Source organism: Dermacentor albipictus, chromosome 8, assembly GCF_038994185.2.
Source record: "Dermacentor albipictus isolate Rhodes 1998 colony chromosome 8, USDA_Dalb.pri_finalv2, whole genome shotgun sequence".
Classification (NCBI taxonomy): domain Eukaryota; kingdom Metazoa; phylum Arthropoda; class Arachnida; order Ixodida; family Ixodidae; genus Dermacentor; species Dermacentor albipictus.
Window position 1 is genome coordinate 66,314,084 of NC_091828.1, and position 23,058 is coordinate 66,337,141.

Below are 23,058 nucleotides of genomic sequence, written 5' to 3' on the forward strand. Positions count from 1 at the left end.
CCAATCTGTCTGCAATAGACTGTTATGAAATGCACTGAGTGCGAGAGCTGTAATTAACAAAAACTTAATTATTTGAGGCTTTGCTGTACCTTATGTCAATAGCTCCGCACATAAATATATTGGAAGATGGTCGCTGATACAACATGACAAAACACCTGAACTAACATTCATCTCTGACAAATTTGTAATAAAAAGATCTTGGACAGACTGGCATTCAAGTGCCGCTCTCGTGGGTATGGTAATTGTGTTTATGAAACCATTAGCCAGTACGATGGGAATAAGGTCACGGCTAACAGAGCTTGTAGAACTAACGTCAATATTGAAGTCTCCACAGCAATTATTCTACAATTATTTTTTGCCGTAAATGAGAGGAATTGATAATAAAAGCCAAGAAACATTGGAATATCGCCCTTTGGTGGTCGATAACAAACTTAAAACACGTTATTGTTTGCACGTACATGAAGCTTTTCATAATCACAGGTTGTCTGGGTAAAGTAATCCAACTGCTGACGTTCAACGTTTTTGCAATGCAACAAAGCAATGCCCCCCGCCCCCCTGCCGTGCATGCGATTTAAATAAAATGTCCTGTAATTGGACAGCCTAAAGACGTCGCATTCATTATTGCTCCAAGTTTCAGTCAGCATTGTGGCGGAGTATTGGAATAAAAATTCAGTGAAAAACTCTTCCAGGCACGATACCTTGTTCCTAATGAACCTCGCATTTAGGTGCACGCATCTACATGAATTAGGAGGTAGTCAACAAACAATATCGTTAAGATCATTTGGCTGATAATAACGGTGATTGGTCATCTGAGTTACTTGCGCAAAGTGACATAACGGTGATTAAACTGTCTACCGTCGGCATAGCTCCTAATGTGAACAGCACGTGCTCCTTTCGTCTTCCGGACCGGAACCTTACCGTGGCTGTACCAGACGTATTCGTAGCCTTTATCCTTAGCCATTTTCTTTGATTCTCGGAGCGGTTCCAGGCCGTGCCACGTGAAATTCTCTTGAATGAAAACAATCGAGTCGGACGGTTTCAGGTTCCTTTTGTTTGTTAACCAGGCATCCCTTGTTTGTTGCTGAAGAAAGCGAACAATTATTCCTGGTATTTTCTCTGGTCTTGCTGGTAGCCTATGAACAAATACCACGTCCGATACGACCACATGGGTTTGTCAGCGAGTGTGTTTAGCGATGCGATCAGATTTTCATGCGGCACTACACGGACCCCATGGATTTCCAAGTTCAGCCTTCGGCTTCCTTGTTCAAGCTCATTTGTCTGTCGCTCAAGATCACATTGTGCGTTTGTGCGAGTAGCATCCCTTGCCTCTAGTGCTGCTGCCTTCTTTCTTAGCTCTTTAATTTCATTGTCCAGCCAATTGATTCCTTTTTCAAGATCGTCAAATTTGTTGGACATAAACTGTATACTGTGCTACATCTTTTCACCCTTTTCCGTCAAGATGGGAAGACTTTCAAGTTAATATTATTGGAAAAAAGAACTGCTTTCATGCCTGAACTAACTTGGTGCTTACTTTCAACTGAAGTGGATCCCGGACTACGGCTTGGCGGACACCGCCAAGTTTCCTTCTGCGTAGCATTGTTTTTTTCCTTTGAAAACAATTTCTGCGATTCCTGCACACTTTCCGAAATGATAAATGCGACGACATTCGCTACATTCTACAGCACAGTCGCAAGATATAGACCGATCACATATTCAACACAATGTTGACATTGCAAGGAACAAAAGGTTTTCGGCAGCGGAAGCAACAACAGCACTATGCAAAAAAATGTTTTACTTAATTCTTGACCTGCGACAACGTGAAGACAGTGCCGAAAGTTAGCGGCGATTGCAGGGTGCTGCCGTGGCTACCAGAATGACCGCCACCGCAGGAGGGGACGCTATTTATCTTGATGTGGCCCGCTGAAATGGCGCCTGCGCAGTCGCGCCGCTGTACACGGCAGTGCGGCGAGGTGGGTCGAAGCTTCCGGATATGTAAGCAGATCCTTTTCGCATCTGATCACGATAGCGAATTTCCGCGGGCCCGAGCGGTAGGCACTCCTATGTCTGCACAACGTCGACTGCTGCGACAACGACAACGTGAAGACAGTGCCGAAAGTTACGGCGATTGCAGTGTGCTGCCTCCGTTGTGTGTAAGTCATAGTTTACGACTTTCCCACGTATTTTAGCTTGAGAAATTTAATTAGTTCAGTGAATTCCTTGCGTCACATGCACTGCCTGGGTATGCGTGGTTTGAAGATATTTTTGCCAAAACGACGCCGGATTTTCTGCGACTCAGACTCCTAAACGTTATCTCGTTAAAAATTTCTTTTTCCAGCGCCCACCATAAGAGCATGGTGGGCGCTATCACTTGCAACGCAATGCATCTCTTGAAGTGTCCAGGAAATAGCACTCGTAAACTTTCCCTGTCACAATACGTCTCCTCGTAGTTTGCGCTGTTTTGCTTGTCGACGTGTGTCTGAACTTGATGGCGCGGGTAGTTTCATTCAGTCAAAAGTAGTGAGTTATATCCGGAAGATAACTGTTTACTTCCGCTGTTTTCGTGTGGCTGCGCTGGTCAACGGGCTTGGCCAAGTGCGATGATGGCACCGGCACACTACCCCCAAAGCTTTCGTCGGCCCCCAGAAGCAAGTATGTTGTTTGCAGGGGCACGATTTGCACACCCGTAAGGCTGACGTTTTACAGCATCGCTTTCGCACTGAAAGCTAGGGACGCCATCAAGCCGAATGGCACCGAATCATAATATACAGCTGCAATGGCAGGCCACGAAAAGAAATTTCGCGCCTTCGAGAACAAAATGACGTCACTTCTGTTTTTAACGGATTTGGCGTCGCAATCTTTTTTCCTGCTGGAAATGTTGCTTTTTCACACAGATGGTGCTAAGCCCCGTGAACCGCCAATGAACCCCATGTTTTCAACGTATGGGAGACTTCGTTGCCAGGTATATTTAGCTCGACCGAAGCACCAGATCTTGACCCGTGGCGGTGTTTTTCCCGAGCGCGCCGATGGTCAGACTTCCAGGCACATTGCATTTTACAAAGCAGCGGTGGCCTGTAGAAAGTAAGCCATTTTAAAGACCCCCTTTCGAAAGCTATCATATGGCTCACTTTTTGACCAAGTTGTCCGCCAACGAGGCTGTGACCGTTACCCCATTTATTCATCTTTTTACGTACCGGCGCTATCAGCGATGGTGGTTTCTTTGTCACAGACTCAACCTCGTTGGCGCATAGCTTGGTCGAAAAGTGAGGCACATGATACATTTTGAAATGAAGGCTTTAAGAATGGCCGGTTTCTGCCAGCCACTCCTGCTTTAGCAAATGGAATGTGCTTGGCACTCTCACTACCGGCGCGCTCGGGAACAACAGCGCCGTGTCTCGCGATTTTGCCGCTCCGGTCACCAGAGACTTGTGCAGACCTTATTTCGCTGGGGCTCTACGTTAAAATATTACATTGGAGAGGGTGTAATTTAGGCATTCAACTGACGTAGTAGAGTTTACTGGGGAACCGGTAATAACTACTACTTGATATGTAGGCGTAATTCCTATTCTTTAGAATTGTACGTCCCCACATTCGTAATTTATGAATCGAAGTTTCAGCTACCGTTATTTTTCCCAAGCAAGGGAAGGGCCCATCACACCCGGTATACATATAGTAAAATCGGCACCACCTCAGTTACTCTAACCAGCTTCAATATGGAGAACTGCCCTGCTACAGTTCCTCTATGGAGCTGGCATGACTACACGAACAGGTGCGTTTACTCTAAAAGCCTGCAATTGAGTACAATTACCTATACTGCAGTTACAATTGTTTAACAGAGCGATTGTTTCGAAAGCCATCTGTACATGGCAAGTTCTGTGGGATTGTATACATTACGAGGATTTTCTTAGTGGTACACTCATTTTGGCGGGCACAGTAAAGCATTTTGTGACGATCAAAGACATTGTACGCATGGCTAACAAGATGGTTTAGACTTTGTGCAGCCCAGTTGTGCGCATGGTCTGGTGGCTGCGGCTAACTTTTCAAACAGAATCAGGAGCAATAACCACGTCGGACCTCTCTTTCAAAGTTCTACATATGCAATGCTTCTGGGAAATAAATTCAATTTGCTCAGCACGTCCTACGGACTGAAAAGGATAATGAGAACAATTTTGTTTGTCAAACAGAATGTCAAGTCATTTTCTATGCGTGCAATCCACATCTGTTCAAGACTTCATTTTCTCTTCTGCTCAGATGGCTGTCTGACCCTGGACAGTCGGACGAGTAGAGCTATGTTGCCTATTACTTATGACCACATGCCCTGGCATCAGGCTCCTGTCAAGAAGGAGGGACGGTTCGTGAATTACAAGCTTTGCAAATGTTACGGAGCTTGACGGTTGTCTTCAATGGTATTTTGTGAAAAGCAGCCAAAGTACGACTCCCATGTGTCGCTTTTAAATACTACTATTCAGTTCATAGAGTTCACTGTTAGGTCTGGTAGCCCTTCATGAATCTCTTCTTGGTGGAATGATGGATGCAACAACAATACCAGAAGAAAAGTAGCGTAGGAAGTTCACAACAGGGCGTCACATATAAATGGTTTGATTTATAAGTTCTATGCCGCTGTATTTAAACGACACTAGTCAAAGATGATTTGAAAACAGATTGAATTCGTTTGAGTCAAAACCAGATGAAATGGTTGCACAATAAGGATTTTTATGCCGCAAGATATCTGTAGTAATGGACGCAGGAACAGGAATGAACGCACGTTTATTGAGTTAGTCGTTTAAGTAGCCAACAGTGGCGTGACGTCATGTCACTCAAGCATTGACGCATGCGCTCGTGGCGTGCGTGAACGGCTGACTTCACATCAATTCCTTCCCCTTAGGAGAAGCTTCCTTGGCCAGCCTTCCCGAACATAACGCATAACCTCCATGAGCGTGCCATCACGTGCCGTCATTTCGGCCAAATTGTGCGACGACACCACCCCTGTGTTCAGGTGGTCTGTTAGCAGCACGTACTCCCGTTCATCTTTCAACATTGACTTCACTGTCTTGTCATCATGTGGCGCTTGCACGGGAAGACGGCTCAATGCGTCGGCCACAATTATGTCCTTTCCCGGTTTGTACTCAATGGAATACTTGCAACCACCGAGTAAAAGTGCCCAACGCTGTATCCTTGCTGCTGCCAAGGGTGGTATTGGCTTATCGGGACTAAAAAGACGCATCAGCGGCTTATGATCTGTGACCAATGTAAATCGGTTTCCCAGCAAATATTCGCGAAACTTCGTCACGCCGAATACCACTGCTAAGGCTTCGCGCTCAATCTGAGCATAATTCCGCTCGGCTGAAGAGAGGGTGCGAGATCGAAACCCGATTGGCTGGTTTCCGCCGTCCACTCTGTGGTACAAGACTGCCCCGATACCGCATGAGGATGCGTCCGTCTCCAAGATGAGTGGTTTTGTTGGGTCATAGTGGGTCAAAATCTGCACCTCCTTTATCAACCGCTTCACTGCCTCGTATGCATTCTTTTGCTTAGCTTCCCATTGCCAAGGCGTGTTTTTTCTTAATAACTCATATAATGGCGCAAGCACTGTAGCCAAGTTCCCCAAGAATGCGTTGTAATACGTAACGAGACCCAGTAGCGCGCGAAGTTCCGTTACACACGTAGGTTGAGGCATTCGTAAGAGCGCGTCGATGTTTTCCGTCTTTGGTCTTAGGCCTTTTGCGCTAATGCGGTGACCAAGGAATTCCACCTCCGACTGACGGAATCTACATTTGAGCGGGTGAAGTTTAACACCGGCTTCCCTGAACCGCTGGAACACTTTGCGCAACGTGTCACAATTTCCTCTTTTCTCGGCGACCACCACATCGTCTAAGTACACTTGCACACCCGGTAGCTCTTGCAACAGTGCTTCCATTCGCTTCTGAAAAACTGCCGGTGCCGACGCCACCCCAAACGGCAGCCGGTTGAAGCTATACAACCCTTTTGGCGTGTTTACTACCAGCAGCTTCTTTGTCGCGTCATCTATTGGTAGCTGGTTGTATGCATCCTTCAAATCTATTGTACTGAATACTTCCCCTCCGCTGAGCTTCGCAAATATGTCCCTTATCTTTGGCAGCGGATATTGTTCCGTGTGGCATGCTGTGTTGACTGTCGTTCTAAAATCGCCACACAAGCGGATGGAGCCGTCCTTCTTGACGACGGGAACGAGTGGCGCAGCCCACTCGGCGCTGGCGACCTGCGTCAGTATGCCCGTGTCAGCCAACTTTTCGATTTCTGCATTTACAGGCTCTAGTAGTGCGTACGGTATAGAACGGGCCTTGCAGAATCGCGGTATGGTTCCTTCGCGTAACTGTAGATGAACCGGAGGCCCCTTGATTAATCCTAGCCCTGGCGAAAACAAATCGGCATATTCCGCCCTCAGCGTATCAGCAATGGCAATTTGGTCAGGAGCTGGCGGCTTACCGTCGTTGACGTCCACGTTGAGCACTGAGCCTCCAGTCAGCTGGAATGCTTGAATGATGTCTCGCCCACACAGGTTTGGGCGTGAGCAGCCGAGCACTACTAGCGTCGCGTTGGCGGTTTTTCCACCGTAGGTGACAGGAACTTTCAGCTGCCCTTTAACTGGTAGTCTCCCTAGGAAGCAACTCAGTTGCAACGACGACTTGTCGAGCCTGGGCCAGCGGTGGCGATGCTGGGCATAAGTTGGCCATGTCACTATTGACACTGGTGACCCTGTGTCCACTTGCATCTTCACAGGCACCCCTTTCCATTGCAACGTTTGCCATATCGGCCGAACCAGTCCTGTCGACGACTCACGGAGGTGTAACAGGAACTGTCCGTAGTCCTCGCTGTCCGAGGATGGTTCCTCACAGTGAGCTACGTTTTCTTGGTCTGGCTTGGAATTGCACATTGAAGCCAGGTGTCCCCTCTTCCGACAAGAGAAACTCTCAACGCGGCGGAACTTGCATTTGGCGGTCTTGTGGGTGTCGCTTCCGCAGCAAAGGCAGCCGGTCTGTACTTCATTGTTCGAATTTTTCATCCTGTCTGGCTGTGGTCTTCTGGAGAACTTCTGCCGCTCTTGCTTCGTTCGCACTGCGTGGACGCCCTCTCTGATTGGCCCATCTCCCATCTGTTGTACGTTGCGTGCAGCCATCTCAGCGGCTAGCGCCACATCCTCTGCTTCCTGCAGTGTGAGCGTGTGCCTTGCTAGCAGATTACGACGCACTCCAGCATCCCGTAGACCGCAGACAAGCCTGTCACGCAGCATTATCTCTAGCGCCTGGCCAAAATTGCACCTGTTAGCCATTTTCCGTAGCTCGACAATGAAGTCGCTTGTCGACTCGTCAGCTTGCTGATTCCTTGTGAAAAACTGATAAGACTCCGCTATCTCGTTGCCTTTCGGTGCAAAATACTCGGCCAGTTTTTGAACTGCTGCTTCGTACGTCAGACCCTGAATTTTGTTAGGCGCACAACGGCCTGCCAGGAGATCTACAGTCTTGGTACTAAGGGCGGCAACAAGTAAGGCCCGACGCTTCTTCGGATCGGCAATCTCGTGGGCTTCGAAAAAAGCTTCTAATCGCATCTGATATGCATCCCACTTGTCGTCCCCTTCGTCAAAAATAGGCGGCCCAACTTGCGTCGCCATGCTTTACCCTGGCCGTGGGGGTTAATCCTCGTCGCCACTGTAGTAATGGACGCAGGAACAGGAATGAACGCACGTTTATTGAGTTAGTCGTTTAAGTAGCCAACAGTGGCGTGACGTCATGTCACTCAAGCATTGACGCATGCGCTCGTGGCGTGCGTGAACGGCTGACTTCACATCAATATCTTCTCAGAAGTTTGTATGGTCGCATTCAGTAGTGCTCTGGCTCAAATAGGCAGCTGCTTCGCTAAAATATATGGAAAAGTACTTCATACATTTAGTCGCACTGCTGTGGTGTCCTAGACCTTTGAGTACACTTGAACTTCGTAATTTGTAAAGGTTGTAATGACAATTGTCTGAGGTGATCATCACTGCTTATCAATCAGCTACTCGCTCATAAACGTAATACTGTCGTCATAAACTCTACTTTGACGCTTTTACTGGTGAACATAAAATTGTATATACATAAATCAATAAGTCTTGAAAACTTGCAATGATTGTGCGGTTACTTGAAAATCAGTCTCACATGTGTCCTACACGTTAAAATGAATGCTTCACATTTATTATAGCAGAGCAGACATGCTCGCAGGACTGGGCATTGGTTTTGCATGCCTTGAGGGCACCATTGGCGGTGAGGAAGGCGTTATCTCAGGTAGGGGCTCCGGGGACCGAGCCCCCGCCGGAGTTTACCGGGTGGGGCGTGCCCTCTCCAGCTTTAGGGAGGAGGGCAGGGAAGGGGTCCGCGTGCTACTCCGTATGGCCCGGGTGGACGCGTGCACCCGGCCGGGCAGCTGTACCTTGAAAGCCATCAGCGACGGTTATAGAGTCCACACTGCGCTGTGCTTTCGCGGCTTAGTTTGCATTGATGGGAGCGGCAGCACGAAGGTCAATTTACTCGCTTCTGCTGCCGCGTTTCCTCACTGCAGCGTTTTGAGAGCGAGTTTCCGGGGTCATCAATAGAAACACGTGAACGTTGTCTTGTGCACACGTTCCATCATGCTTGTTAAGTATTTAATATGCCTATGTTTCCAAGTTTATACGGCTGATAAAACTACTATCGTTAATTCCCTATAGCTGCCTACTAATTTGCTATAGCAGTCGATGCTCCGCCTTTTGGGGGACACCGAAATTTTTTTTTTCGCGATTGACAAAATTCAGAGCAGTACACATCGTCCTTCAGCTCTTGCACATGCTCTTCCACAAGCAATCCCCGGCCTTTCGGCGGAACGTTGCTGGAGCAGTCAGTGGTGGCTGATGCCTGCTTCTTCCAGATTCAGCAAGCGTTCATTGACTGTAACCTTCGCGGAGGTAAGTTGCGCAGAATGCTCGCTGAAAAATGGCTACATGGGTGTAGAGATTCCACTACGTAATTACGGACTGGGAAACGGTGACTCAAATATTTGTAACAAGGTAGCCTGCTTTCGTACCAGCGGCGCGTTGAAGCAGTTGAAGATGAAAAAAATTACCGACGATTACGTTACTTCCTAATGCGAAATTTGAGCGCAGAAAATAAGCTGTTTCACCTTTTCGATAGATTGAGGCAAAGAAATCGAGCAACACATGTATGCGCTATCACAGAATTTTTTTTTTATTTTTCACACGTATTCCTTTAACAAAGACTCCACTAACAGTTCTTGACAGTCATGAAGGAAGCTTTGTGGTCGGAGAAATAGACTGATATATGTTCGACTTGGTACACCAATGCTTGATTCTCAAAGACGAGATCTATACAAGTGCCTCGCGAGGTTGTCACAGCCGTGGGACGCGTTACGAGCGAGAGGAACGGGATGTTCTCCCGCATAAGTGTTAGGAAATTGCTGTTTGTCTTTATGTCAACATTAAAGTCCCCCAATACTAACATCGGTGTGGAGTTAGGGGGGGAGGGGGGCGGCGTGTACACCCAGCGGCAAACGATGGGGGCAGAAGCGCGCGCAGCAAGCGGACAACACGATAAAGGGAGGAGGGAAGAGATAGCAGCGACTGACTGATGCCGCTGACGCCGATAGTGAGTCAACCCCAGCTGCGGAGTTGGTTTCAGGGACAACGCCGCCGATGCCGACACAAACAATATGATACCCTCGCTTCCGCAGCGCTAAGAACCAGGTCTAGCCGTGGGAAGGTGGTCACGTATTCGTCGACGTGCCGGGGCCTACGTGAAATAACCGGCGCGTCGGCAACTGAAGAGCACCCTATCCGCCACACAAGAACAGGGGGGGGGACCCTTTCCTCCTCTTTCTGCATGGCGGCGACGGTGTTCTTTGCAGTGACGTTATCTTGACTCTCTAGCGGCGTCAGCGGCATCCAGCGGTATCAGTCGGTCGCTGCTAGCGCTGGGGGGATGAAAGGGGGGCGGACCTGGTTACGAGGCCGACGACAACGCCGACGACGACGCGAAACCCAGGAACGGACGCCAAAGAGCTGCGCTCTAAAACAGATGCTAACACATTTCACAGCGAAGGCGTTTTAGAGGCAGTACGCAGAAAAGTTATCCTCGGTTTAGCTAAAATTCACTTCTAAGCGTACATACAGGAGCACAACTTCCTGTTGAAAACGCTTCTAAACTACCACTGACAATTTTGAAATATTTTCTCGTCACTGAGACATCTTTTTTCATCCTATATCATTCTCTCTGTGCGTAAACGCGCTCGCTGTGCATTCAAATTTGCTGACTATGGCCGCGCTCCTTGCCGTTCTGTACCATGGTGAAGAACAATTCCAAAGAACAGTCACGTGCTACTCTACTGGCTTTTGTGGTCCCCTTAGGCAGGTCTTCAAACCAGCAGGGTCATGGGCACGACGTCCTCAGGGTGAAAGCGTTTGATCTATTCGCTGACGAGGGACGAGGGCACAGCGTCGCCGTAGGCGACTGACAAAAATGAGAAAAAAAGACCCTGCCCCTTGCACAGGACCACCTCCCTTCTTATCCTTCCCTTAAACTTTCAATCAATCGCACTCGCGTGGGGGGCCACCACAATGCGAGAATGGAGGGTCTCGATCGTTGGGGAACACAACCCTCAGCTACCACGCTACTGCACGAAGTTGGTTGGAAAACGGGTCAAGCAGGAGAGAGCATCTGCGGAGAACGTGGTGAAGGCGCGCTACAAACTGTTGCACACGCGTAGTCGTTCACCAAGCGGCTCTAAATATGCTAAAACAACACTATTTCAAACATTTCTCCTGTTGTATGTTAATTTTCATAGGTGCACAACTTTCCTCTATATAACAAACCTTCGAGCTCAGACTGGTTTGGGTGCATTTCAGGCTACACATGTTGTCTTCACTCCTCGTGCAATTCCCAGAAAAGGTGAACGATGGCGAGCAGTAAGGAGAATTCCCATTTCACATCATTACATTGCTAGAAAAGGCCCAGTTCGCGATGTTTTCTGTTTCTTAGAGTAGTATAAGCTACTACCTCCTCCCCCCCCCCCCCCCCCACCCCCTGCTTGCGCTCCACCATGGCTAAAAAGAAATTCAACTATTGTTCAAGCACTGATTGGCACATTGCCTACAGAGATGTAGCGGACGAAGTTGGTTGGGGACGTACGCCCTATGCGAATGGTACTACTGTCAATCGAGGTAGCTACTCGTTACACTAAATATTTTACAATGAGCGAAAATACTATATACTAACCGAAGTGTCTTGACACCTCTGGCTGAAGTAAGGACATATTATTCCATTACCGAGTGCTGAAAGAAAACGGATTACTGATATTCACAAATCATATTTCTAATATATATGCCGTACATAAACACCCAAAGCAATAACTCGAAAATTTGAGCTCTTTTGCCGTTACTAAAAGACGTTATCATTATACCAGTGGCCAGATAGACTGACCCTTTCCTTTTGTTGGACATATGGGGATTTAATTGCACACATGATTAGTTCGAAAGTGCAGCAGGTTTTTCTGAACAAAAGTGCAGTTTAACTGAAGCTGCTTGTTTTGTCTTTCTTTTTCTCCACTGGTCACACATTGCAGTCAACAGAAGACTAGCGTACAAATGTATATAAGGCTGAGTTGGTTTACGTACATATAAATTGAGGCTGAAAATATGCAATTACACTGGGATAGCGTTGCTGGTACCATTACCATTTCTTCAATCAGAAAATTCAAAATTTCTTTGCTCACTACTTTTGCAAAGACCAGTCAAGGAAGCTGTCTGTGGCTCAAAATAGTTCCCGTATCTAGGTAGTGAACAGTAGGAAAATTGTATACATGAAAAGTGAAATGTTTCATTCTGAACTTGCTTGCAGAAGTGGAGATAATGTCACTGAACAAAACGAATCTCTGTGTCAAAAGTCCGCACCATTGTGCTTTAATTTGCGTATTATAAAAAATACATGCTAATGATTTAAGAACAAAAGGAAGCAGCGCACATGCATGGAATTTCTGCCCTGCTAAAATACCAAACATTTGGGAACTTTTGCACAAGACAGGTATAGTCTCTTACAATCATATGCCTCACAGGACAATTTCTCACATCTGTTGTGAGAATTGTTAGTATATCTTTTGGTATGTTGCGATTTTTGCACAATGTGTGCGCTTTGCATAGCTGGTTTCTCTTTACTGTTCCTTAGCGTTGTGCAAATTCTTTATAATTGTCATAGTTGCTCTTAACCCACTTTGACGAATGAAGTCGATCGTAAATTATATGCAAGTAAAATCGCTCCATGCCCCACAACAGCTGCAGCTGACCAGCTTCCTAAACGCCTCCGAAACTGCATTGCCATTTCAATCTTCCCGCCGTGGCCAATAATACTTCACGGTATTATGGTTCGTGGATAATTCATAGTTTTTTTTTTATTTTCTCCTGTCACCGCAAAATAATCCAAGAGAAAGACTGCGCAGAATGAGTAGAGGTGCCCGTGGCCACCTCAAACCATTACACAAAGCTGGGTTTTGATCAGTCGTTTTTTGGAATGTGATTGTTTTTTTTTTTGATCAGACGCAAACAGTCGTTTTCTTATACAGCTTTGGTTTATGTACAGACTGAGCATTAGTACATTTATAAAGTATTCTTTTTTATTTAAACGCAAACTTCTAAATGACAAGCATTGGTTTCAGAAAAGTGTGCTAAGTAAGTTTAAAACACACCTTGCCAAAATGAGTCCACTCGACGTGTGAGGACTCTCAATGTACATTTTATGTAGCCGCTTTCCGTTTAGGGTTTCATGGCTTAGAAATAGTCCCCCACCACCATCTGGGTTTGCATGGCTCATCTTTCCTTAAAAGAGAAGCAGAAAGGAAAACAGTGAAATGTTTACAAATTGCATGGTGTTATATTACTGCACTAAATGCTCTAATGCACCAGTGATGCAACAAATAACAAAATTTTTTCTTGCAAAGGTTAGTGTTGATGTCACTGACGTAGTGATAATTCCTAACGCTGCATCACAGAGGTGCCTTAAACCGCTATCAACACTTTATTTTTTTTCCTTGCTCAAAGGAGTGAACCGGCTCAATCTTGGTTCCCCTTCTTGCCTTTCGTTGGTCGCTCTCTGTTCATGACCTAAATATATATCCCCAAGCACTAAGCGGGGGAAGGTAAGCGGCTATCGGATCAAGAGGTGCAAACACGAGCGCTGACTACAGACTCAGTTTTAGTGATAATGAAACAGGCGTACCAGATCAGCACCACCTTGATAGCACAAGTTCTGCTCACTCTGATCTGTGAGGTCATGCTACTTGAGGCGAAATTTCCATTGTCACAGCTGGCTTGACAAAAGCGGTGACGTCAAAGGCGATGTTGGTTACTAGGGAGCATCCCCATTATAACCCACCGTGGTTGCTCAGTGACTATGGTGTTGGGCTGCAAAGCACGAGGTCGCGGGACCGAATCCCGGCCACGGCGGCCGCATTTCGATGGAGGCGAAATCTGTAAACATCCGTGTACTTAGATTTAGGTGCACAGCAAAGAACCCCAGGTGCTCAAAATTTCCGGAGTCTTCCACTACGGCGTGCCTCATAATCAGAAAGTGGTTTTGGCGCGTAAAACCCCATATTTTAACTTTCTTCTTAGATTCTATAGAATTGGGCTAGGTAGCATGGTGTCATGTATCGGAAAAAATAGGCCTCGTGCTATATAGGTGGTGTTGACCAGATCCAAGTCAGGAGACGAGTGTCATCTGGTGGTGGTGCAAAGACCCAAACGGTGGAGAGGTCGCACACATCGTCCTCAGTGATTGGTTAGCCTATTCGACAGGATACAGCTAACAACGCAGCACCCACGGTAATGAAAACATCGCTAGGTTCGCAAAGCTTTGCTTTTGAAACAGTTCCCTGCCACAAATGTACCATCGTCGGTACATCAAAGACTACTTGTGCCACCCAGGTTTTCGCACATAGATCGTAGATTTTCTGTAAGTAAAAAGAAACGTTACTTTCAAAGTTGCGCAAAGATAGTACAATAACCTATAAAGAGAAGTTTGATGTGCTTTTCTGAATGAACACTACTATAGGTCGATTAATCTATACTGTTTTGAGTGAAGCATAAAAACAGACGATATATAAATTGTGATGTAATACGCTATTTCAAGGCGATGAAATACGGTGAGAGTGCTGTTATTGAACTGCCGACAGGGTTCCAAACAACAGAGTGGCAGCTTTCCACGAAAGATGCAGAATGAAGTGCGATAGCATAGTAATACTCAAGTGCACCAAGAAAGGCTCGTAGATTCAAAGACCGTATAATCGCGGTGCACGTTCACTTACAACTTAAATTAGCAAGCATGGTGTCATGCGCGAGCAGGCAAACTTGAACTGATCTCACTCAACGGCCGTAAACAACGTTGGGGTGATTGGGCGCGCAAATAGAGGGGAGTGAACGCTTCAGATGCCTCTCCCTTGAACGCGTCTCCGAATGTGGAGCTTACGCCCCCTGCATCACCAGGCGCCCACGAGGACAACGCGCATAGCAGCCTCTAGCCATATCGACGCGCCTAGGCTTTGCTCAACCGGATATCATGTCGAGATCAGCACCCGGGCGCACGACTGATCTTCAGGAGGAAACACGCGCACGCCTGCCTCATCCTTCCTCCCCGACACCTCGGCACGGGCGTGGCTTTGCTACGGCGAGCACACCTCTTCCCCACCCCTTCCTCGTGCCCGTGAGAAGATGGTGCGAATCAAGCCATCATCATGGCTTGATGGGTTTTTACCCAGAACCTTCACCACAGAACTCGTTTTATGGGAAATAAAGGCATTCATTCGTTCATCCTTCTTGGCTCACCCTCACGCGCTTTCCCCCGCGCCCACAGCATGCGACGTGCAGGGTGCGATATGATATTGTAGCCCTTGAGCTTTATGTGGAACCACGAAGAATCTATCGTAGGTTGAAAAAAGACGTGACTTTTCATCTGTATATTACTGAAAACCCCATCGATTTGGCTCAAAACGACAGTTTAAAAAGCAGCGATTACTTCAAGATAGCCAAACAAATGTTGAGAGCTCGAGTCGACCTTCGTAGGTAACGTCAGGGACCTAAAGTTGTCTTAGATTCAAAGCGCTCAGATTGTGTTTTGCCATATATTTATGACCTTCAACGCTTCCAAAAAAAAAAAAACACGCCTATGCATGCTCTGTGCTTATGTCGAAACAAATTCTCTCTTTCGTGCTTAAATAACAGCAAGTTTTGAAAGACCGTGTGAACCTACATAAAAATGAATATTGCGGGGCTCAAGAAAAGACGAAATACATGCTATAATAATTCTGGTATGAATAAAAAATGCAATTTCGAGAAAGGACTTGGTGAGGAAGTCCTGCCCCACTTAACTACGACGAACAATGCACCGTGGTGCATTGGTGGCCTTATGGTGGATTACATACTTTCTGCTGGTAAGTTCACATTCGAGAGTCTGATCATACGCACTCATACGCTTGTACATTCTTTAAATTTGGAGAGTGATATATCCTGACGCACTTTCACAGACGACCTGTTCACTAAGACCGCACGGAATATCACCCGAATAGCATTACCTCGTTTGTTTTGCTTCCCCTTAGTTTTATTGTCTGTATTAATTTTGTAAAATTTAGGTTACTTGAGTGCAGTGATATAATATTTCTTACCTGTTACGACCTAATTGAAGGAACAAGGATTTACTGGTTTTTTACAACGGCGCGAATATTTTATTACTTATTCACTCTAACGACTTCATATCGTCAACTTTGTTCATTCATCACGTATACCAGTTAACCATCTACAACATTTTAATGTTACAACCGGGAAGCATTACAACTTCCTCAATACAACCATCCTTCTTTTGGGATATTTGTTTGTTCCGATTTCTTTTATTTTATGGGAATTCTTACATCTGGTTTTCTCATAGCCTATCGCGGCTTTCTTGCAAATTTCATCTTTTTTATATTTCTGGGACTTCACATTATGCCCATTTGAAAAGAAACAAAGACAGAAGTGATTTTCCAAGCGTGAAAAAATCCCATGAAGGCACGCAAAATTGCCGTGCGACTGACCGCTCGAGTGACTTTGCGTGCATTCTCGGGCTTCTATCAGGCTCGGGAAAAAGACTTTTATGTAGCACGTATTGAACAACAGAACGCTGTGCCGGGAGTTTTTCACGTCTCTCTACAACTCCCTCCTTGACACATTTAATGTAATTTTAATATTTGAGAAGTTCATGAAACAATTAGGACTAGCTAGCACATTAGGCGGAAAACAATAATTTGAGTATCTCCAAGCGACGGCAAACAACATTACCTTGGTTCTGTCCAGCTACGTGGCATTCGCACAGTTTTAAGCTGTGGCTCTTTAAGTTAGGTGGGATGCTCTGTATATATATACAGAGCAAAATTGTGGGGAGCTATTAGGTAAAACGTTTCCAAACTTTTCTATTCCAGTTGTGTAATCAGCCCTCCGTGATATGTCAAAAACTTTTTTGGACCACCCACATTTCACATGTCCGTCACGCGAGGTCACGGAAACCGGGATAGCTCCCCATCTGATATGACGTGTACACACTGATTATGCATGATTTGACCGAACAAAAGCAAAATGGTTATTTTTGATTCGACGCCTTTTCGCCTTTAGCCTTTGGCTATTGGTCAAAAGATTTTGGGCTGCACCCGCTTCACCTTCCTGTCACATGATGTCAGAAAACCGCAAAACGTCACCGTGTCAAAGTGACGTGTACGCGTTAAATATGCATTAATATGCCGAACAACACTGAATTTTCTTCCGAATAGCCGCAGGCTGCCCCGTCCCGAAACGAGTAAAAGAGGGCGGCCGCCGATTGCAAAGGCACTGGCTACACGCGCCTGCCGGAGAACATTGGTTTATTTGCGTATAATAAAACTTTTGCGTAGCCGTGTAACATTTTAGAGCACTTTTGGCACCTTTACAACCTTATTCTACCAACTATTCTTTGCTGAAGATCCGTTTCAGCGTCATTCTTAAGCTTCCGTTGCATGCCGCTGTGATTTTTGACCAGCCACCGCAACCTAAGTAAGGGAAAGCGGACCAATCGCAGAGGCCGGCACCACCCTGTTCGTCCGGTTATCCATTTTCAATGCACTGAATCGGCCCCATCGAATCCCTCTTCATTTGAGCGCGCTCTTCGCCTCTTGTCCGCCAATTAGATGAAACAAGCCGCTCAGTGTAGGCAATGTTATTCGTTTTTCAAGCAAACAAAAGTTACCTCCGATGAACGAGGGAAGCATTTGATTTGTCTCTTCAGACAACCCCGCGGATGCCCGCCCGATGCTTGGGTCGGCGGTTACACAAATTTGACGTCAGGAGAGTGGAATAAAAACGCATAGGAAGAGTTTTACGTTATAAATCCCACAGCGAAGAAAAGACCAGGGTGGGTAATCTCGATGAAACATATAAAGCCTATGTAAGGCTCCTTAATTAAAATTAAATGCAAGGGAACCTGTCGGAGAAAACGTATTCGCTATTTAATCGTCCCAATCTAGAGTAAATATGGTAGAAATAATTCAGCCTATAAGCAATAATACTTAGGGTGCCTCAGATTGGTAATTCCTAATATCGTTTGATTACCTTCATTTGAATAATGCTAATCAGCATTGGTTAAAATCAACAAATGGCAAGGGCCAAATATGGATTCAATAATTTTCCAGGAATATAAAACAAATTTTCACGGTAGCCCCTCCTTTTCGGTGCAATGGTATGCATAGCGGTCAGACAGTGTAATCATTAAGTGCTAACGGGGAAAACGCCCTGGAAGAATTTTTTTATCGTTTTGGTCTGCAATGAGGATATAATCGTTCTCAGGAAGCATGGTGATGACAGCGATAGCTGAACGACTTATCGATTACACTCCCTCATTAGTAATGGGCCGACGATAAGTGCGGCCGTAGCTAGTATGATATATTATTTTGTTTATCAAGCCAATGTCCCCAGGATTCTCGTCTTACGTACTGCCAAATAATTTATCCAAATGTAGCTACATGGTTTCAGTGTTTCCTGTCCAACTGATTAGGTCACTGATGATTGAGGAGCGTTTTTTAATCAAGGCAAGATAATTTCTCGAAAGCGAGACGACGCTTTTACACCTGATACGCAGTGGAGCATGTTGCCGCAGTCATGATTCTAATAACATTGTAGTGTTGACGCCCATTAATGGCATACCCATAGTCGATGACATTTTTGATCCGACAAGGAGACCTCACAAATCTGGCTACTTACTCGCAAGCCCGCGCGTGTACCAGCGTACCACAGCATGTGTGCCACCAGTATTTGTGGGACTCGAGTGCCGTTTGTTAGCGTGGACTTTATTTACGTTCTAGTAGGCATAGAATAAAGGCGCAAGCGTCTAATAATAAATGAACCCTAATTTTAGGCAATAAGTGTGCTGTACTTAGCGCAGCCGACTTGCATACGGAGATCTCATATACGTCATCCAAAGTAGCAAGATTTCACGACCAGGCCGCGCCACTCACTGGCTTTGGAATCTTTGCGAATTTAAAGCTAATTGAGACCGAGTTGGATTCTTTCAATATAAATCATAGTAATTCCATTTACGTCAATGCCTCACAACACACTGTGGTCGGTTAACACTTCCTTTAAGTTTATGAGGTCTACGCCGGTGCAACCTAGAACTATTTCAATCTGTTTTATTCCAAATCCGATATTCGCCCTCCGTGATAGCTCAAAATGACTAGGGCTCTGTCCATATGCCACGCCCATCTGGGCACAGCCGAATGGCTGAATTGCAATAAAAAAAAAGAATGGAATAATCTTACGTTACACCGGCTCCAATCAAGATTACTTAATGGAAAGATGACTTAAGGATAATTGACGTTAAATATGATTACATACCTTAGGCCAAAACAAGAATAATATGCATTATTAGCATTATATCAAGTTACAATACTAAAGCCTAGGCAGAATAATTACGATTGTACCAATTTGACCTAAAAAGAACTATTCCGACAAATTACGTTTTATATCACTTTCACCGAAAAAGAACAATTTCGACTCATTAGGTTTAGCAATTTGCTAATCGCAAAAGGTAATGGTAATACTTGCCGCAGATTGCGTCGTCCGAGACACAGTGATGGAGGTGCTTCGTTCGGCCTCTCAATCAATCACTCGTTGCATGAGTGTGACATAAGCGGCTGGATGTAATGCTTACGCATTGTCTGACAAGTCCCATAAGGAGTTTCTGCAGACATTTTGTTCATATCGCGGACAGTAAACTTTATTTGCATATCTGAATATTGGCAGTAATAGCATAAGTTTAAATCATTGCAAGATCAAAACACGCACTGTAGGAATCGATATAAGCGAAGCTACATATGCCGTCTGCTTTAATCGACGATAATTAGCGCTGATGTTGCGGGCGAATGTGTGATTTGTCTATAGTGTAGTCCGATACGAGAGTGGCGAGTTGATGCTGAACGTTACATTGTGTGCACGTATGCTATTTCGGCGCATACTTTAATCAACAAACAGCGAGGCGTGATTGCTTTAGGCGTTCTCGTGCGCCGTTCTTCACAGCGCCCGACAGGGTCAGTATTGTCGTTGCTTCACGCGGTACAACGCGTCATGGCAGAAATGTTAAACTTAGTTACTGTCCGCTACAGCAACAATTCAGTTTCGGGCTACACTGAAGAAATACGCATTATGGATTCCGACGACGCAGCACCTACAGTGTGGCAAAGCAACCACGTCCGATAACTACGAGACAAGTGCATGGACGGCCAATACAGAAGGAAGCCAAGAAGCCAAGAGTAAAGCGACCTTTATTTAATAAGAAAAGAGTGCCCTGCACTGTAAGACTCCTCACTACGTGTCATACTGGGCTAAGCGGTCTGATAGCGAAAACGGTAAAATTAGCGTACTTGAATAAAGCGTTCAGTTCATCCGCTACCTTGAGTTTGTATGCATCGTTTCGGACACGAAAGTACACACGTAAGGTAAATAAAACAGTTGTGTTCAAACTTACTGAGTATTGCGTCGCATACATATGCCTTTGTTTTCTGTAGCACTTGGGGATGATATCCCTGTCTACTTTCTTTTTATGGTGGTGGCCATAAAGGGGACGTTCTTTCTCAAATATCGGTACTCAAAATAGGGACCGTTGATTTCTATCGCCCTAAAAGCGTGATATGAGACCAGTACATGCTTCTCACAAGCTTCTAAATGGTATTTCCCAAGCATGCCTTAGTAAAAGAATATGCTTCGCTGTATTCCAATAGGCGGAGCTTACAATTGAGCGATCGTTGTGCCGCATGACAATGGCTGGTCGTCTACATATTCTAGTATATTGTTTGGCGCCATGTGTATATGCTGCGCTCATAGCTTCCATAAATTAGCAAATAAAACTTGCTAAAATATACAGCTGATGACGTTTTCAGTGCTAAAGAAATATGGCGCAGTCATTGCGCGTAAATTTCTTTAAAGATTTACTTTTATTAGGTTTCTAAAATATTTGGGTGATGGGAAACCGATGCTAGATAGAGAATATTTCTGGCTCTTTAACGTATGTGGAACGAAAATTCCAGCCCTTCCCCTACCAAAAACTGGTGATAGCAAACCTTGCCCTGTGTGCACTTGACCATCGTCACGGTTAGTAAACCACAGGTAAAGGTGCCGGATCACCACGGCCTTCCACTCCTTCAGCTCCGGATCTTCTCGTTACTGTCGGATCGCCTTGGCTCGGGCGGCTCTAAAGGCTGGATCGGCGGTCGACGGCTAGCGCTTTAACGGGCGAGTTCTCGCCGCCGCTCCTCGAAGGCGGTTCCTAGGCGGAACGCACAACGCGTGGCCATCGCATCCACTTTCCGAAAATGAACTGACCAGAAATGAAGCCGCCGCCACACGCTCGGTACACTTTCCAGCCCTTTCTCGCCCCGGCAGAGGCGAAATGGCTCTCATTGGTTGCGCATCTGGCGTAAGCGCGCGCCTATGCAGCTGGAATGCTCGCTAATGATTCACGTTCCGGCGTCGGCGCAGCTGTCTACTAATCAAACCATCTTTCCCGCAGCTGAACTGTCCTGGGAGCAACTGGCTTTTTGCGTGACCAGACCGCCAGCGAAACTTGTGAGCCAATACAAGGTTCGCTTGATTAAGTTTTAGTGAGTTCATGGAAGAACACACAAAATCGTATAAAGCCACAAGGGCCACGTTTAGAGAATTGGATGTGCTTATCACACCCATAGTCACTAAACAAACGTACTGGTGACCCATGTAGACACTGGTGCCATGTTTTGGTCTTGTGTTGTTATTATGAAATTTATCGAGTCTAAGTTCGCCAATGTTCACCAACTTTGACAAGAGGAACCTGCACTTTTTACATTTAGTTCACGTATATTAAAGGAGCCTAAGCACGGTATAATTCTCTAGCTTACACCTTAATGACGTTTCTGTTCTTCCCTTGTGATAAAGGGCCTGCAGCTCGCTGCAGGATATCATTTCAGTAAAGAATGTTTTCAGCAGGCTATATTGGCTCCATCTCTGCACATGGCGACTGTTGGCGGGCTTAGTAATGCTACTGCGACTTCAGTTTGGAGCTTTCTGTGGTACAATAACAGAGTGGCGTTTCCAGGTGTTTGCCCCATTCGAGCTGTTTGGGTCGTAATGAAAGAAGCTTCAAATTAGGGTTCGCGGAATGGGTGATGTAAAGCACCGCCTCACCCACCCCCCTCCGCCCCCACACATACACACAGTAAGGGAGATAAAACATTGAGGAGATTTCTTCCTGTATTGCTTTAGGCTCCGATTTCTATGTTAATTTATTCCCAGGTGAGAACACTTGAGCAAGTTAAGAGTAGCACACGTAGAAGTTACGAAGGACAAGGCTTCTGACGAAATTATCGAATAATATTTTATGAGTGATAGGAGTGTTATAAAGAGCAACACAAGTAAGAAAACTAGGCAGAACAAATTGTAAACGTAAGGACAATGGGACAATTTCCAAAGCAGCGTGAAATGAAGTGTATTCGTTACAAAGACCGCGTAATGCAACCGGACAAAGAGTATTCCAGAGAAAAGAGCGGAAATGGTAATAGGCTGATAATATCGGCCCAAGAATAATAAGTCCTTGTATTGCGCTCCCAGGAAACGTAATGTAAAATGTCAGATTGGGCGTTCCATGAATCAGCAGGAATGTGATCACTCGTCAACATTAATCCGACGAGACTTTTCGAAATGAAAAAGATCAACAAGTGCCGACGTTAAGCTGTCGGCTGCGGCCGAGTCTGTAACATTTAGTGTCGACGTCGTCAAGATCCTTATTTCCGAAGCTAAGCTGTCGGCTGTGGCAGAGTCAGTAACATTTAGAGTCGACGTCGTTAAGACCCTTAGATCCGAAGTTAAGCTGTCGGTTGTTGCAGAGTCTCTAACATTTGGTGTCGACATCGTCAAGATCCTTGATTCCGAAGTTAAGCTGTCGGCTGTGGCAGAGTCTGTAACATTTAGAGTCGACGTCATCAAGATCCTCCGTTCCGAAGTTAAGCTGTTGGCTGTGGCAGAGTCTGTAACATTTAGTGTCGACGTCGTCAAGATCCTTAGAGATATAATCTTTGCTTGCGGGACCGCCAAAGTTGAGCGCTCGAGTTCCAGCGATGCAGTGGTCTCCATGTCCTTTGTATCTGCGTGCAAAATGAATAATCTATTTAGGTGGTGGCCGGCATGGACGAAATTGCGTGAACGTAACCGTAATAAAAACCCTTTGCATCTGCTTGACTCGTTTGTTCAAAGGTGCAGTCACACTTTTTGAATTTCCAACACTGCGCCACTTTTGTACCTCTAGAAAATCGTAAAGATTCCTTCGGCAGTGTTACTGAACTGTATTTTAAGGCAGATTCATTTCCCACATAATTTTCAAGACGCGAGAATTCACAACTGTGTGAATGGCAGTAAATAAGAATTCTTATAACACGCACTATAAGAAGCAGCGCTAAGAAAACGATTTGTTGTGCATGTTAACGAGTTCTTAT

At 45.7% G+C, this 23,058-nt stretch overlaps 2 protein-coding genes across 5 annotated transcripts in view; one reads left to right on the plus strand and one right to left on the minus strand.

Annotated features, from left to right (window-relative positions):
• The first annotated feature begins 1,910 nt into the window (after positions 1-1,910).
• Positions 1,911-23,058, plus strand: part of LOC135914272 (uncharacterized) — a 106,522-nt gene continuing 85,374 nt past the window's right edge. For 2 of the 4 annotated variants that reach the window (XM_065447051.1, XM_065447052.1), the window contains exon 1: positions 1,914-2,150. The gene's annotated coding sequence lies outside the window, so the exon portion shown is untranslated. Of the gene's footprint in view, positions 2,151-23,058 lie in introns of all 4 variants that reach the window. The other 2 variants (XM_065447055.1, XM_065447054.2) reach the window with 2 other exon arrangements.
• LOC135914271 (uncharacterized) overlaps positions 10,661-23,058 on the minus strand; it is a 37,522-nt gene continuing 25,124 nt past the window's right edge. The window contains exons 11-12 of the mRNA XM_070524646.1: positions 12,736-12,865; positions 10,661-10,715 (exon numbers count right to left, since the gene is read on the minus strand). Of these exons, the coding sequence (XP_070380747.1) occupies positions 10,661-10,715; positions 12,736-12,865 (185 nt within the window). The remainder of the gene's footprint in view (positions 10,716-12,735; positions 12,866-23,058) is intronic.